General features: G+C 39.5%; 1 protein-coding gene across 7 annotated transcripts in view; it reads left to right on the top strand.

Annotated features, from left to right (window-relative positions):
* The window catches only part of MAK (male germ cell associated kinase), a 52,698-nt gene extending 37,682 nt beyond the window's left edge, over positions 1 to 15,016 (top strand). For 3 of the 7 annotated variants that reach the window (XM_036446734.1, XM_036446735.2, XM_036446740.1), the window contains 5 exons: positions 1,603 to 1,751; positions 4,612 to 4,743; positions 6,399 to 6,473; positions 8,848 to 8,967; positions 13,496 to 15,016. In XM_036446734.1, coding sequence (XP_036302627.1) covers positions 1,603 to 1,751; positions 4,612 to 4,743; positions 6,399 to 6,473; positions 8,848 to 8,967; positions 13,496 to 13,647 — 628 coding nt within the window. In that variant the 3' untranslated portion in view covers positions 13,648 to 15,016. Of the gene's footprint in view, positions 1 to 1,602; positions 1,752 to 4,611; positions 4,744 to 6,398; positions 6,474 to 8,847; positions 8,968 to 10,995; positions 11,152 to 13,495 lie in introns of all 7 variants that reach the window. The other 4 variants (XR_006742131.1, XM_045584260.1, XM_045584261.1 and 1 more) reach the window with 4 other exon arrangements.
* The last annotated feature ends 361 nt before the right edge of the window (positions 15,017 to 15,377 follow it).

Below are 15,377 nucleotides of genomic sequence, written 5' to 3'. Positions count from 1 at the left end.
GTTAGTTGCTGAGAGGAAAGACTTTTTAAAGTAACCATGTTGAAAATTAGTAGAATTGCAGCAATAGGTGTAACTACAGTGGGCTGAGGGGAAGGGAAAGACATCAGAAATGGGTGGCACTGTTTATAATGAGGGGCCTACCTGTATCTAGGGTTCTCCTAAAGTGGGCTAGAGTGGCCAGCAGTTCAAAGGGCAGCCAAGTCAGTGTCCATCTCAAACAGAATCACCCAAAACTTACTTTATATAGTATACTAGAGGCCCAGTGCACGAAATTTGTGCACGGGGTGGGGGTGGGGGTGTCCCTCAGACCAGCCTGCACCTTATCCAATCAGGGACCCCTCAAAGGATCGGGCCTAAACCGGGAGTCAGACATCCCTCTCACAATCCAGAACTACTGGCTCCCAACTGCTCACCTGCCTGCCTTCCTGATTGCCCCTAACCACTTCTGCCTGCATACTGATCACCCCCTAACCACTCCCATGCCATCTTGATTGATGTCTAACTGCCCCTCTGCCATCCTGTTTGCCCTTAACTTCCCTCCTCTGCTGGCCTGGTCACCCCTAACTGCCCTCTCCTGCAGGGTTGATCACCTCCAACTGCCCTTTCTTGCAGGCCTGGTCCCTCCCAACTGCCCTCCCCTGCTGGCCATCTTGTGGTGGCCATCTTCTGTCCACATAGGGGCAGGATCTTTGACCACATGAGGGCAGCTATTGTGAGTTGGAGTGATGGTCAACCTGCATATTACTCTTTTATTAGATAGGATAGAGGCCTGGTGCACGGGTGGGGGCAGGCTGATTTGCCCTGAAGGGTGTCCCAGATCAGGATGGAGGTTCCCTTGGAGCATGGGGTGGTCTGGGCCAGGGACCTGTGGTGGTTTGCAGGCCAGCCACGCCCCCTGGCGGCCCAAATGGAGGCCATAGTATCTGGAATTTATTTACCTTCTATAGTTGAAACTTTGTAGCCTGGAGGGGAGCCAAGCCTCCTGCTCGATCCATGGCCAGCAGCCATTTCTGTTTGGATTTGTTTACCTTCTATAATTGAAACTTTGTAGCCTTGAGTGGAGACTTAGGCTGGCTAGGGCATACGGAAAGCTTGGCTTCTTCCATTGCCTGGGAAACCCAAGCCTCCTTCCTGCTCTCTGTGGCTGTAGCCATCTTGGTTGGGTTTATTTGAATACCTTCTCTAATTGGCTTTGTGAGTATGGCCGAGTAATGGTCAATTTGCATATTACTCTTTTATTAGGTAGGATACTTTAGTAGATAGTTGACATGGCTATATGATTGTCTTCCCTTTCCACATGTCTTCCCACATTACAAATCCACAATTATAGCAATTGTAGGGAAAGTAGAAATATATACACAGGCAATTTGCTGCTCAATTAGAAAGCTATCTGTCACGTAATGTCTAGTATTAGAAATGATCCTATGCACTGCCTATATTTATTGGGTGTAAAGGTTGTCAGTTAATGTTCCTACCAGCAAAAAGACTGATGGAAACCATTTGTGAGGTCACCTTGACTGAAAAGGTATGCAAAGGTGGGTGAGAAATAGTGTCATCTTCTCACTCTTCACTCTGTAATGCTGCCTTTTGTTGACTTCCAAGGCTTCCAGAGTCAGTACCCTCAGGCTCCAACCACTTATCAGTGGAAAACAAGAGCTTACCTGCCGCTATTTCCCTAAAATCTGATTCCAAATTATCAACGGCTTCAACAGCTAAACAGTACTACTTAAAACAATCAAGGTACCTTCCAGGTAAGTAGAGAAAATAAAATGTTTACTGCTAACAACAATATAAATAAGTCAGGCTCACGTGTCTTAGAATCTTGTAGAAAGGGCACCTATGAAATAATACAATCACATGCTCTTTGCTGGCTCAGCCTTATCAGTACTTGTTACCAAGTGCTTTTCTGGGCCTCCTGCCTTTATTAAAACTGCCCTAGAAGTGCCTAGCAGACAAAACTCAAGATGAAGAATATGACTCAAAAAAAATTTTTTAAAAATAGCACCGTTCCCCCAGCAAAGCTATGCCTTTAGGAAACGCTACATTTTATTAAAACAATGTTTACACCCCCATTACAGCATTTTAGAAAAAGTAGGATGTTTATACTATTTCCCTAATAATCTGATTTATGCTTTTGAAAGATCATTTGGGCTGCTGAGTAGAACATGCTAGAGCAATGGTTCCCACAGGGGGGCAATTTGATTTTAAAGGGGGCAATTTAAGAATGAGCTATTAACAGTGAATTTTTTGTGTTTCTTATGGTTCTAGGGTCTTCATATAGAGTATATGAATATATAGTGTGACATATTTATACATTTCAATTCTCTGTTATATGTTTTGAAGCTTTATTTGCTATTTTTTCATATCACTTCATATTATTTCTTTTAACAATTTCTTAGTGATTTTCAACTCTCTTTTTGTTTTTATTTTTCTCTTTCATTGACGCCATGTTCTTTTGGAAGCTTGTTTAGACCAAGTTAATGGCCTTTTAGGCTTCCTCCACATGAACAGGAGTTCACTTTTTGAAAAATAAGAATTATATGTCACGGCAGGTGGGGGGAGGGGAAGGCATCAGGATTTTAGAGATGCTTAGGTGGGGCATGGCCGGAAAAGGTTGGGAACCACTATGCTAGAGGCTCAAGACATGTATATGTCTAGATAGAGAGGATAATGGTGTGTTCCATAATTGTAAAGGCAGATAAAGAACTGGGTAAAATCTAGATGTATTTCAGAAGTGGAACTGATAGGACTTGCTGATAGATTAGCATGGTTAATGGTAAAGAATGGAAGGAGTTAGTGTTGGCTTCTGGGTTTTTGACTTGGCAGGTGGTTGGATGGTGGTGACTTTAACTGAGAAAGGGAAGATTAAGAGAGGCCTGGAGTGTGGAAGTGGAGAATCAGGAGTTAAGGTTGGGATGCCTATTAAACATCGGAGTTGATGTATCTAATAGACAATTGGGTATATTAACCTGGAACTTAGGGAAAAGATCTAGACAGATGGTAGGGAGTTTATGTTATAGAATTTTCTCTTCAAAATACACTTTTAAAGGTTTAAAATTCAATTAAGTCTTAAGGGAATCAATTTTTAAATCACTGTTTATCTAAACAGATACATCTTTAGTCCAGCAGGAGGAGGAGATGGTCTTTTTCTTTTGTGCTGTCATGGGTATAGTCATTTACAGCTTTCTGAGTGTAATAAGCAGGCCACTGGGTTCATCTAAGGAAGGTTCGCTTTCCACACCACAGCCTCCAGAAGTAAGCCACAGTCTTTACTTCCCAGAAGCTTGTGTGGGAAGGGTAAGGAAGATGAGAGAAGAGGTAGAGACTAGACTGGTAGCAAGAGATTGATGCATAATGTATTTTTCTGTTTACTTTTAGGCAACAATATAAATTTCAGTTCTAGGAATCCAATAAGGACCCACTCCTGTTGTCAGTAATTAAGGAGAGAAAAGAATGAAACAGGAAAGGGTTTAGAAAGGGTTTGCACTTTGTTTTTTAATATTTTTTTATTGTAAAAATGTTCTTAATGAGTAATTGCTACCTAGTGTATTTTCTTTATTGTCAGGTAATATAGCCTATCATAGTTCTATTTGTAGGTGTTCTGTTAGAAACCAAAATCCATAAGGAGCTACATCCTATAAGGAAGGGAAACTATTTACCTGATGGAGTGTTTTCCTTAGAAAACTGATGATAGGTCGTCTTGAAGCTTGGTACAGAAAAGCAGGCTTGTTTCTGGCTTCAAAACAAGGCTACAGTCTCATAAATGTGAAACCCTGCTGAAGAATTCCCTTTGTGAAAAGCAAAAGCTCAGACTACCTGGTAACAGTTGCTAACTTCCTGCAGTGCTGGCAGTCCTCAGTGAGGATTTCTATTGTGCTAGCTAAAGGAAACACCACAGGTGTGACCCAGAGCTTTAGATTGGTTATGTCTCTACCTCCTACTTAATTGTCACATTTAATTGTCAGTAAAAAGAAGCAAGTCAAGAAGATTTCAACCTCTTAAAAGTGGGTTAATAACACCTTTTTGATCACTGGTACCAAAGCCTGAGGTTGACTCCACATTTCAGATTTCAGAAAATCTAAAATAATTTAACTGTTTAGATTGTATTCTAATATAGAAGCTTCGCAGACAGATCTTACACGTCTGCTCTGAGCTTCCAGGCTCCCAGCGTTCTTGGCCACGTGCCTGTTTTCCCAGCCACACTGTGTCCCTGAGGGTCTGGCACAGGGCACACACTCAAAATAAGTGATAACTTGGAAATATTTTTGAAGAAAATTTTTGTACCACTAATTTTTACCAGACATTTTAGTAAAAAAAAAAAAAACCAAAAAAAAAAACCACACCAAAGTTTAATTATTGTGCTTTAGAAAGTATCTTTATGAAACAAACTGTGAGGATTTCAGGTGATTGTGTTTATTAGGGCTTAGGATCATGTTAAGATTCAGAAAAAAGCAAGTATTTTTGATACTGTAAACAAAAGTTATTTCCTTCCCCCAAAAAGTTATTCTTTTCCCCCCAAGTTATTTCTAATCTTTGTATGTATAATGTATTTTTTCCTCCAAGTTTATGATTACACTCTAAACTTTGAAATGACTATTTTGTTCTTCTAAGGTGTAAATCCTAAGAACGTGTCCTTGATAGCCAGTGGAAAGGATATAAATCCATATACTTGGAGTAATCAATTATTTCCTAAGTCATTGGGACCCATTGGGGCAGAACTTGCTTTCAAAAGGAGTAATGCAGGTAAAGCAAGAATACATTTCAAGTATAAATTTTCATTGTTTTTCTTCTGCAGATATTTACTTTTAAATATATTGCAGCTGCCTCCTTCCAACCAAGACACCCTGGGGGAACACAAAGGGTTTCCACCTGGTGCTTGAGCACAGCTAGTTTTAAGGGAATCCTTTGCCAGATCTCAACTTCCGTATGGATTCTTTCCTAAAATGATCTGCCTGAGCAAGTGTTTCTGTTCTCCTACTTTACAAAAGAAAGAAGACTTCTCACTGTCTACTATGGTGTGTTTCCTATTTCCCCAAAGTGTAAAAATATCTGGGGTGGCTTTGAAAGGGATAGTTTGATGTATTCGTGTCAGTGTTGAGAACATGACTGGGGAACAAAGCCTTGTTAAGTCAAGTGGTTTCCAATTCTTAACTTTCAAAAAATTAAAGAAGAACCTAAATGAGTTATTAGCTCACAGATAAGTAAAAATCACTTTTTATGAGACCTCTATATAACTTTTGGTCTATAACTTTAAAATAAATTCAGACTACAGTGACAAAGCTGTAACAAAACACTTTTTGTTCCCAGCTATTGGTTTACAATAACATGGTTTTTTAGGAATTCCTTTCCCCAAAATTAAAAAAACAAACAAACAATAGAATTGATATTGAATGCTGTCTGATTTTAACAATAAGTAGTATTCATTTGTGGACACATGAAGACTTGAAAAAGGTCCCAGATTTCCCTTTTAATTTTGGGGGGAAGTTAATAGATTAATTTCCCCCAAAATTACTTTTCATGTGTAGTAATCAAAATTTAAATATTCATATTTTTATTAATTATATTCAGTAAAGCATTATTACTAACTTAATGCAGAAAAAAGTATTTTAATATGCTTATGGTTACAAGAAAGTTTTTAAAAATTTCAATTTACAACTTAAAGACTCTTAAGCCTAAAATAATTATTTGGGTAAATTTGGAGAGAAAAGGGATTATTATGAAATTTCCAGCTTCAAGAACTAAAACCTGTTCATGTGTTTCTTAAGTCAGTATTAGTAGGCATAAAAATCACTATAATATTTAGACTCCTTTGGTTACATTTAAAGAAATATAATAGTTTTGTTTTTAAATATCTTTAAGTATAACATGCCATAAATTACATCTTTTGTAACTAAAACTTAGGCTGAAATTTTTTAGATATCAGCTTAAAGAGTGTGAAGAAGTAAAGAATTTTTTTTTTTTTTTTTTTTTTTTTTTTTTTTAAGTAGGTGGTTTTGGATAAAAAAGTTTGGGGATCACTGTGTAGCAATTCAGTAGTTCTGATACAACATCAACTCACTTTGGGCATTTCATAGTTTTCCAGACACTTTGAAGGCTCGGGTTTCCCATTTAACATGTGCTCAGGTGTCAACATTGCAGCACTGTAACTTACTTACTTTTTTCTCAGTTTAAAAAAAAAAAAAATACTACTTACTGAACCAGCCACTTAAATACAAATCAGTGCAAATGACAGCACTGCAACTTTGCCATCAAATGAAAGCTGTGATAACACATGAGAAGATTTTTTTCATAGTAAGGGTTCTTTATGGATCTTTTCACTAATCATCTAATCCATTTTTCTCTACTTTTCTTAAAACATTTTCCTTATTATTCTTTCTTTCCATCTGCCTACTCTGTAGAAGAAAGCATAATTAAACCAATTGAAAAATTATCATGCAATGAAAGCTTTCCTGAGAAATTAGAGGACCCACAAGGTAAATTCTGGGCATTATAGATGAGTGCAACTTGCTCTTTGAACCTCTTGTTCAATTTTCTTCTCAACATTTACCACAAATCTTATCATAAAAGGCCATTGTGAAGGGTAAGGTCTCCTGCTCAAGGAGCCAGATCAGATGGAGAAGGGACACATTCCACATCAGGAACATCTCTCTGCAGTAGTTGGGGCTCTGAAGCTCTATGCTTGTCTTCTTAAATTATGACAATTTGTACAAATTAAGTAAGCCTATTGAAAAAGGTATTTGTTAATTTTGCAATAGATAGTCCTATAATTTTTAAAGTTCTGAAACTTATTTCTTAAGCAATTATAATCATTAAAAAGAAAAGATTGCCCAGGTTAATAGAGATGGTGCATTTTGTAGAGTCAGTTTTGCAGCTTTTAAACAGTACTGACTATTGGCTCCAACCTGAAAATGGACAGTTCACAAGGTATATCACATGATAAGCCAAAATAATTTAAGAAGACTTCTCTCTAGGTCATTTTGTATGCATTTTTCCTGAGCAACTTCTTCCTCCAATAGGCAGAAGCCTCCTGGGATGTTCAGTGTGTAGCTTTTAGAGTCCGACACACACCATTCTGTTACTCACCAGCCTTGCCATTTTGGACGAGTTACGTGGGGTCCCTAAATCAGTGTCCCCATGTATAAAATGGAGGAAATAGTATTTACCCAGGTATTATTATATAGCCATTCCTGGGATTTTTGTCAAACAGTGTTTAATAAGTGTTTGCTCTGGCGATGAGGATAAAAGCCAAGAGAGATGTTTTGAAGTTGCAAATAAATGTGACCACTGCCTTGAACTTCCTTACAAAAGGCTTTTGAAGTGAAGGACTGACTTGTGATCTAAAGTGAGTGCTGAGGGCAGAGCTAAAGCCTAGTAAGACTGCGGTGCTTATGCCAAATTCAGTGTTTCTAAAAATTGTATCAACTGATTTCACTGTGTGAAATTCTTTAGGGTCTGAGAAGTAGCATTGTTGTTTGACATTTGTTGGTTCAAGAACAAACACTTATTGCGAGCCTGTGCACAGCCCCGTGGCAGACACCAGAGACATGGAAGGCCGGAGTCCAGACTGGTGAACAGATCACTCCATGTAAAGTGTGCTCCTGTGATAGCCACCACATGAATAGCTCTTTGAAGCCCCTAAGCTGTGAGCACCGACTCACCTTTCCTCTGCCCGGTCCCCTGTCCAGCTCAGCTATGCTCCTTAAAGGAGCAGCTGTGTTCATTGTCCCTCATCTTCTCGGGTGCTCAGCTCCCTGGAGTTGATGCTCAGGCTCCTGAAGCAGCTCCCACATGATCCTGGTGGCCAGATCCAGTGGGCAGTGCTGTCCCTCCAGACCTCTGCACCTTGTCTGTAACTCCTGTCTTCACACGCTGAGGTCTCTTGAGTTTTCAGAGCCTGCTCTTCCTACCATCTCCCTTTTTATTCTCTCTCCTCCCCCGGCCCCTTCTTTCCCTAATGCTAGTGCTCCCTGGGGTTCTACCCTGGGTCTTGGCTCCTCTTGCAGTCCTTCTGAGATGACTCCTCCATGGCCGCATTCCATAACCGCCTTACTTGGTCACTCCAACCTCCCACCTGCTCTATCTCTGCGACTTGAATACCCCACAGGCCCCGTATCTTCCCCAACACCTGATGCTCCTCATATTGTTGGTCTTAGTCACAAAAATGTCATGCATTTATATTTCTCTCTTCCCCTCCCACCCCATATACCCACTCAGTTGCCTCTCCATCCCCTCTGTAACTGCATTAAACCTTTGTAATCTCCCCTTTCAGCCCTAGCAGTGCTGGTCTCCTGCCAGGTCTCCTAACTGGTCTGCCTTAGATTTTCCCCTTTCAACCCATTCCTATGCTGCCTCTTGGTTGGTCATTCACTAATAGTGCTGAGGAGGAGGACAGCTGACACTTGCTGAACACAGATTCTGTGCTCAGTGCTTTGCATGCATCTCATTCAGTCCCTACAACAACCCTGAGGATAGTTCACTGTCACAGAGTTTTTACTAAATGAAGAGCACAGGGCACCGCAGGGAGGGGGCTTCTGGCTGGAGACATCCTGTGTTAAGAACTGGAGCCTAAAAACCTGGCATGTTCAGGGGAACTCAGCCTCTGGTTAGGATTCTAGTTTGGTTATTTGTCAACTGTGAGAACTTCGGCAAGTGTGGATAATGATATGCATCCAAGAGGGTTGTTATATGGACTGAAGAGGAATATGTTAAACCATAGTGCTGTGCCTGGAATCTAGTAGGTGCTCAAAGCTAGAATGTAGAATTAGTAGGGGTAGTATTCAAAGTTACTCTCTCTGGTGCTTTAAAATATCCACCTTCTCACAGTGAAACTTTATGGCACATCACTAGGAAATCCTGGAAGTTACGCTACTTATGGTCAGTCAGGATACGCTCCTTCCTTTCTCAAGAAAGAAGTGGGGTCAGCTGGCCAGAGGATACACTTAGCACCGCTCAGCACAGCGGCTGCAGGTAAGAATGGCTTCGGGTGCATGTGTGAGGATTATGCTCAGACAGGAGCTTTTCAGTGTTCCCACAGTCACTTTTCCCAAGTGAAGGCGTTTAATCTGGTCTCACTCTGTTAACAACACCTCTAATTGTTTTTGGCAAAATGTCCTGTTTTTTACCCAAAGCTGTGGTTTGAGAGTCCAATACATAAGACTCCCTCTGATTAAGTGGGAGTTACTCAGACAGATGCACAGACTGTACCTAGCAACCCTTATGAGGACCGGGTGGTAGATCTTTTGCAGGGAATTGACATTAAGTAATTTACCTGAGGTCACACAGCTAGTACCGTGTTTCCCCGAAAATAAGACATCCTCCGAAAATAAGACCTACTTACAGGTTTCCCTCTGAGTGAAATATAAGGCATCCCCCCGAAAATAAGCTCCCCCCTCCCCCCGCCCGGCTCTGTCTAAGAATGCTATTGCTAAACATGAGAGATTTGGTCCACTGATTCTGAAAGAAATGGAGTCACAAGAAATTCACCAGGAAATTCAGGAATTGGATTGTTATGATGATGTTCCAGAAGATGATGACATGATTGTCATTGAATAAATGAGTAAATTCTTGATACTGTAGGATTCACAGTTTGGTTTGTGTTGACAACTACTGTACTCCGTACTGTGTACAGGTAATAAATTTCCTTTATTTTCATTTAACAATAAATGTGTACCATATTCTTCTTCATGGAAAAATAAGACATCCCCTGAAAATAAGACCTAGTGCATCTTTGGGAGCAAAAATTAATATAAGACACTGTCTTATTTTCGGGGAAACAGGGTAAGTGGTGGAGCTCAGATAGAAACTTTCTGATTCCAAAGAGTGTGCTGTGCTGCATCATGAGACATGAGAAGATGCATTTTTCAGAGCCGCCCGCCCAGCGTGAAAGCTTAATGAATGCTGAGCGTCTGTCACGTTAACAGGCCGTCTTCTGTGGTCCCATTGGGAGCCCGGCACTGAGCTGCGGCACAGCTCTCACTGGCTTTCGCTTTGCGGGTGGTGACAGGGTGTATGACTTCCCAGGTCGCCTGCTCTGCAGTGGTGTGGCACGTGACAGCCACAGTCAGGGGACGCTCATGAAGTTGGGGTGATGATTTTGTACTGAGCTGACCAGATTTGACTAGAAATGTTCTCTAAATTATGGTCATCTAAAGTAGATATCCGAATTAAAGCACCTAAAATAAACACTAAGGTGGATAATCAGAAGTTGGGTAAGATACTAGTACTAGGTGTAGTTTAGTTTAAAAGTTGACTCCACAAGTATTCTCACATCCTATCCTAAATAGGATCTTATATGAAAACTCCAGTAGGAGTTGCCAATCTCAAAAGTTTATACTATTGGAGCTAAAATTGTAAAAAGCATTGATCTTTAGTAATTTTTTATTTCTTACCAGATCTCCTTAAACAGTACTCAGTTACCTTAGCTGTGGAAAGAACTGCCTCATTACCTCTCTGCTGAAACAAAATATATAAACATCTTATGTACAGCAATAATTTTTATGAAGCCTCAAATTTTTAAGCCAGCCTTATAATGAGTTATTAGCATGACTTAGTAGCAAATTTTTAAAAATATATTTTTATTGATTTCAGAGAGGAAGGGAGAAGAAGAGATAGAAGTATAATAATGAGAGAGAATCCTTGATCGACTGCCTCTTGCATGCCCCTACTGCTAATTGAGCCCAAAACCTGGGCATGTGCCCTGACCAGGAATCAAACCGTGACCTGGTTCATAAGTCAATGTCCAATCATTGAGCCACATCAGCCAGGCAGTAGCAATTTTTAATGTAAAAGCAGAAAGTCATAATGTTACAATTAATTTTGTTACCTGAGTACCTGCTTTTAGAGGATGAAAATGGGTATTTTAAACATATTTTATAGAATATTGAAGACCTTTTTATGTGAATTATTTTGTCAGATTAGCATGCATATTCCTGTTTTCATTTTTAAAGTAAATGCTTCCTCGTAACTTTTCATCTCTTTATTTACTCTGCTTATCAGATTTTCCTACAGGTGGTGATAGGAGGAAAGGGACAAAAAGAAGTAAATACTAATCATTCTCAAGTGGTCAGTGCAGATCCTTAGGAAACACTGTTCTGTAAGCTGTGTCCTCCAGCCCTCCCACCTGTGTCACAGTTTCCCCGGGAAAACAAACAGGTCATTACCATGTTTACTCAACTATTTCCCTCCTCTCAGTCTCCTTTTCTGCTGTTTCTCTTCCTTACTCTCAAATTTTTAGGGGAAAAAAAGTCAAATTTCTTTCTTCCTCCCCATGTAATCTCTCATCACAAACTTGCTAAAACCTCCTCACCCCCTGCCCTAACAGTAACACAGGCCCGAGGGGTGATTTCTTTCATATACAGTCGCCCTGTAGGGCCCTGTTCTAAGAGCTCTGTACTAGTATACATCAACCCATTTAGCCCTCCCAATGACTCTGTTACCGAAGGGACAGGGTGGGGCAAAAGTAGGTTAATAGTCTCGAGTACAAAAAACACAAGTTTATTCTTATATTACTTATTCTTGTATTATTTTCCATACAAACAACTATAAACCTACTTTTCCCCTACCCTGTATGATCTCCATTTTAGAGATTTTTTTTTTTAATCTTGTTAAAAGTTATATAGTAGTGGCACTGATTAAATCCTTAACTAGAGGTAGGCACCTTTTCCTTCAGCAGACATTGTGTACAGGAAGTGAAATGCCCTTATAGGACACCTGCAGTTTTTAAAGTAAATGCACAGCAAGGATAAGGGGCTGACTATGCCCCTGCCAGGAGGGGTCCATGCAGAGCGTGGTCCAGCTAAGGCACAAAAACATTTCTTGCCCTGTCATGTGATTTGACCTCCTTTGTCAGTGATTAGTTCTTGACCAAAGGTACTTTAGTCCTAAAACTATTACTTCTCAGAAAGGAATCCTAAATGTCAGCATTTGCCTTCTTGGCAAAATGATTCCTTTTTTGATGGTTTTACAAATCTCCGCCTGGACACAGTTTCCTTCAAATGCACTGAGGACCAAACTTTGGCTGTCAGGACCCCGGAAAAGCTTGTCTGATTTTCATTCCCCAAGCCCCTCACTTCCCACCAGTGTTAAGAATGGGTCCCCTTTCCCCTTCTCTGAATCCCCTGGGCTCGTGGCCTCTTGTCCCTCCTCCCTCCACTCCCATCTCTTCAACCGCTCTCTCCTCTGCTGGGGGTACCAGCTTGCTGAATGAACAAACTGATGCTCATCTGTGTTAGGGGGTCCGAACTAAAGGGCTGGCCTGGACACCAGGATGCATTTAACTGCCTTCTAGATACCGTGTCCCTGCCTTTGTGAGGTCACTTTTATTGGCTTCACCTTTGAAGAGTTAAGAGTAGGATGAAATGACCTGTCCGACCACCAAGGGGAGGGCTCTTGGCCTCTCTCTCCCAACCAGACTACACAGCAGACAGTGATTGTCACCAGGGTGGATCCTCACTTAATGTTTTGTTCCCTTTAAAGTTTACTGTTAGCAGCACATCAGGACCCACACGCTCCATAAGTCCCTCCTATATTCCCAAATAAAGAAAAACCAGGGACGCCGAACAGGTAGAGTATACTTAACTATGTCAGGTATACAAAATGGTCAGACTCCCTTCAAAATAGACGCAGAGTTTAATCCAAAATGACAGCAGCCACACAGTGTGAAAAGAGATTTAAATCCCAAATGGAAAGATCGAACAACGCTCCTTACAATACCTGACACCTGCCTAGCTCGCAGTTTGAAGTGAGGAGGCGGTGAAGGAGGGACTGAAGATACTGAAGTTCTCTGCAAAGTGACTTACTGCTTTGTCATTTGAGATATTCAGGCAACTTTAACAAATTATTCAGATGACAAATGTTCAACAATATAAAATTTCACAAAATTTTACTCAGCCAAGTGTATAACAAACCTTGTGATGAAAGATTTGGAATCGTAGGAATGACTCACCTTTTAGAAGGATTCAGTTATCATCCATACCTTAGCCAATAAAAAGTTATGTTTGACTCTAAAAACTACATCTTAATGTTTAAAAAGAAATCTATTTGTAACCAAGTGAAGCCAGTACTTTACAGGATTAACAATTCTGAAAACATTTTCTGTCATACTGTGTTTGAAGATTACTTAGATGTTACCACAGTGCAATTTTATGAAGCCACTAACACTATGCATACTGCTCATTGAACTTGAACTTGGTCATCTTAGTTGGGTGTTCCCTATCTCAACGTGATGGGCAGTCACAACTCAAGTCAGAAAGAGCAGCAGTATCAGAACTGTAAACCAGGAGTAATAGCTCTGAGGCTACTGAAAATTCCAACAGGTGTCAACAAAACAGTACACTAGAATTTCTAGTTTTAATATTTAAAAAAATCCTTAGAGACCACCAAATTAATCTTTTAAAGATAAATTCAAAATTTCCCCACAAAATGAGAGGATGATCACTTTATTTTTAATTTAATTATCAAATAAAACATTCCAATTTCTAATTCTGATTTCTTTCAGAATATACCTGGAACACAACTGGCCGGGGGCAATTTCCAGGACCTACTTACAACCCTACAGCCAAGAACATAAATATTGTGAACCGTGCACAGCCAGTTCCCTCAGTGCATGGGAGGACAGACTGGGTGGCCAAGTACGGAGGCCACCGGTAGGAGCTGCTGTGAAGCCCATGGCATCGCCCCCGAGTCCTCGGACCCTGGGAAGTGCCTACAGATGTCTACTTCTACTGAGTTCTGGAAGAACTATGTAATAGTGGTACTTAGAAGAGCAAAAATCATCTCCTATTTTCTTTCCTAAAAATGAAATGCATTTTCTTGGCTTTGTTGCCCATATATGGGTAGGACTTATATACAGGTAGGACTTTACAAAGTATTGAATAAACTATTTGCCAAAGTATCAAGTACTTGATATACAAATTAATAGATACTTAGTACAAGAGGCTTTTTTAAAAGTGCCTCCAGAAGTCTTTAATTTTCATGTGTTGTATATTTGCCTAAACGACTTAATATTTCATCATTTGGCCTCAGAGGTTTGTTGTGTTTTTGTTTTTTATAGCAATTAGGTAGCGTGTGGACTGTCAGTTATAATTCTTACTTGGCCAAGGCTCTGCTCTACCATTTGGCATGGCAGGAGCATGGTAACTTAGCACTTGTTTTTCTACTTTGAAATTACAGAAGCAAAGATAATGCCAATCTTGAGCAGAATGTATTTCCTAGAAATAAATTTATCTTTAACTTAGAGATTTCAAAATTATGCCATCTGATTTGAGTGGGAAAAGAGCCTATTATTTAATTTTGACCAATAAAATTGCTATTAATTCATGGTAACAAACCCATGGCTTGATGACTCCCAAATGATCCAAGTCAAGATTCTCCCATGTTCACATCAAGAAAGTTTGTAAACCTGTGATGTGTGTTCATCAGACTTTCAAAATATGTTTGTTTCTGAGTTCCTATTGGACAAAAGGGTGATAGGATGTCAGCTGGTTCCCCAAAGCAAACTCTCACTGCTGACCATTGACTCAGCACTAACTCAGAGCACTCACATGTGCTCCAAAGAGCAAATGCATTCAGCTGCTGCTATCGCAGTGCTTTCACTTAGTCCATTTTTTGTCTTAGTTTTATTTCTAAATTGGCTTTTAAAATAGACATTTTGAACTTATGACAACTTTATTTAAACCTGCCATTTTATGGGCTGGATATTAGTACTGTATATTCTTTTAAAAGAGTAATGTTATCAACTGCTAATAACGTTATGTATTTTATGACTTTGTAGTAAATGTTAACGTAATCCATATCATCTTGTGAACATTATCCAAAGGCACATTATAGTAATAATATGGTATTTTTATACAGAAGACTCAGCTCTCCTTGTTAAAAAATACTAAAATCTAAAGAATAATTTATGTTGGTGGTAATGGTTATATATATTTGTACAGTTTTAATTACTATCTCAAAGCTAAACAATGATTTTGCTGGGACTGTTTAAACTCTTAAAATATATTAAAATTAATATGGTTAACTAGTGTCTTTTCTTTACATTTTTAAACTTTATACTTATATTTTGAGGCCAGTTTATTGTTTTAGTTAGCTAACTGTGAGGTGTTGGGTTTTTTTTTATTTGTTTTGTTTTGTTTTTTTAGCAGTTTTAAGTTTATCAAAAAATTGATAAACTTCCACTCTGTACTTCATCAACCCCTCCTCAAATTTCCCCTATTAACATATTGCATTAGTGGGTGATACTTGTTATAACCGATGAATCAATATTTATACATTATTAACTAAAGCCCATAGCTTACATTAGGGTGAGTGCTTTGTGTGGTATATTCTATGGGTTTTGACAAAAATGTATAATGACATGTATCCACCATTATAGTACTATA

This window comes from Pipistrellus kuhlii, unplaced genomic scaffold, assembly GCF_014108245.1.
Source record: "Pipistrellus kuhlii isolate mPipKuh1 unplaced genomic scaffold, mPipKuh1.p scaffold_m20_p_2, whole genome shotgun sequence".
Classification (NCBI taxonomy): domain Eukaryota; kingdom Metazoa; phylum Chordata; class Mammalia; order Chiroptera; family Vespertilionidae; genus Pipistrellus; species Pipistrellus kuhlii.
This window is presented reverse-complemented; position numbering and strand designations above follow the sequence as displayed.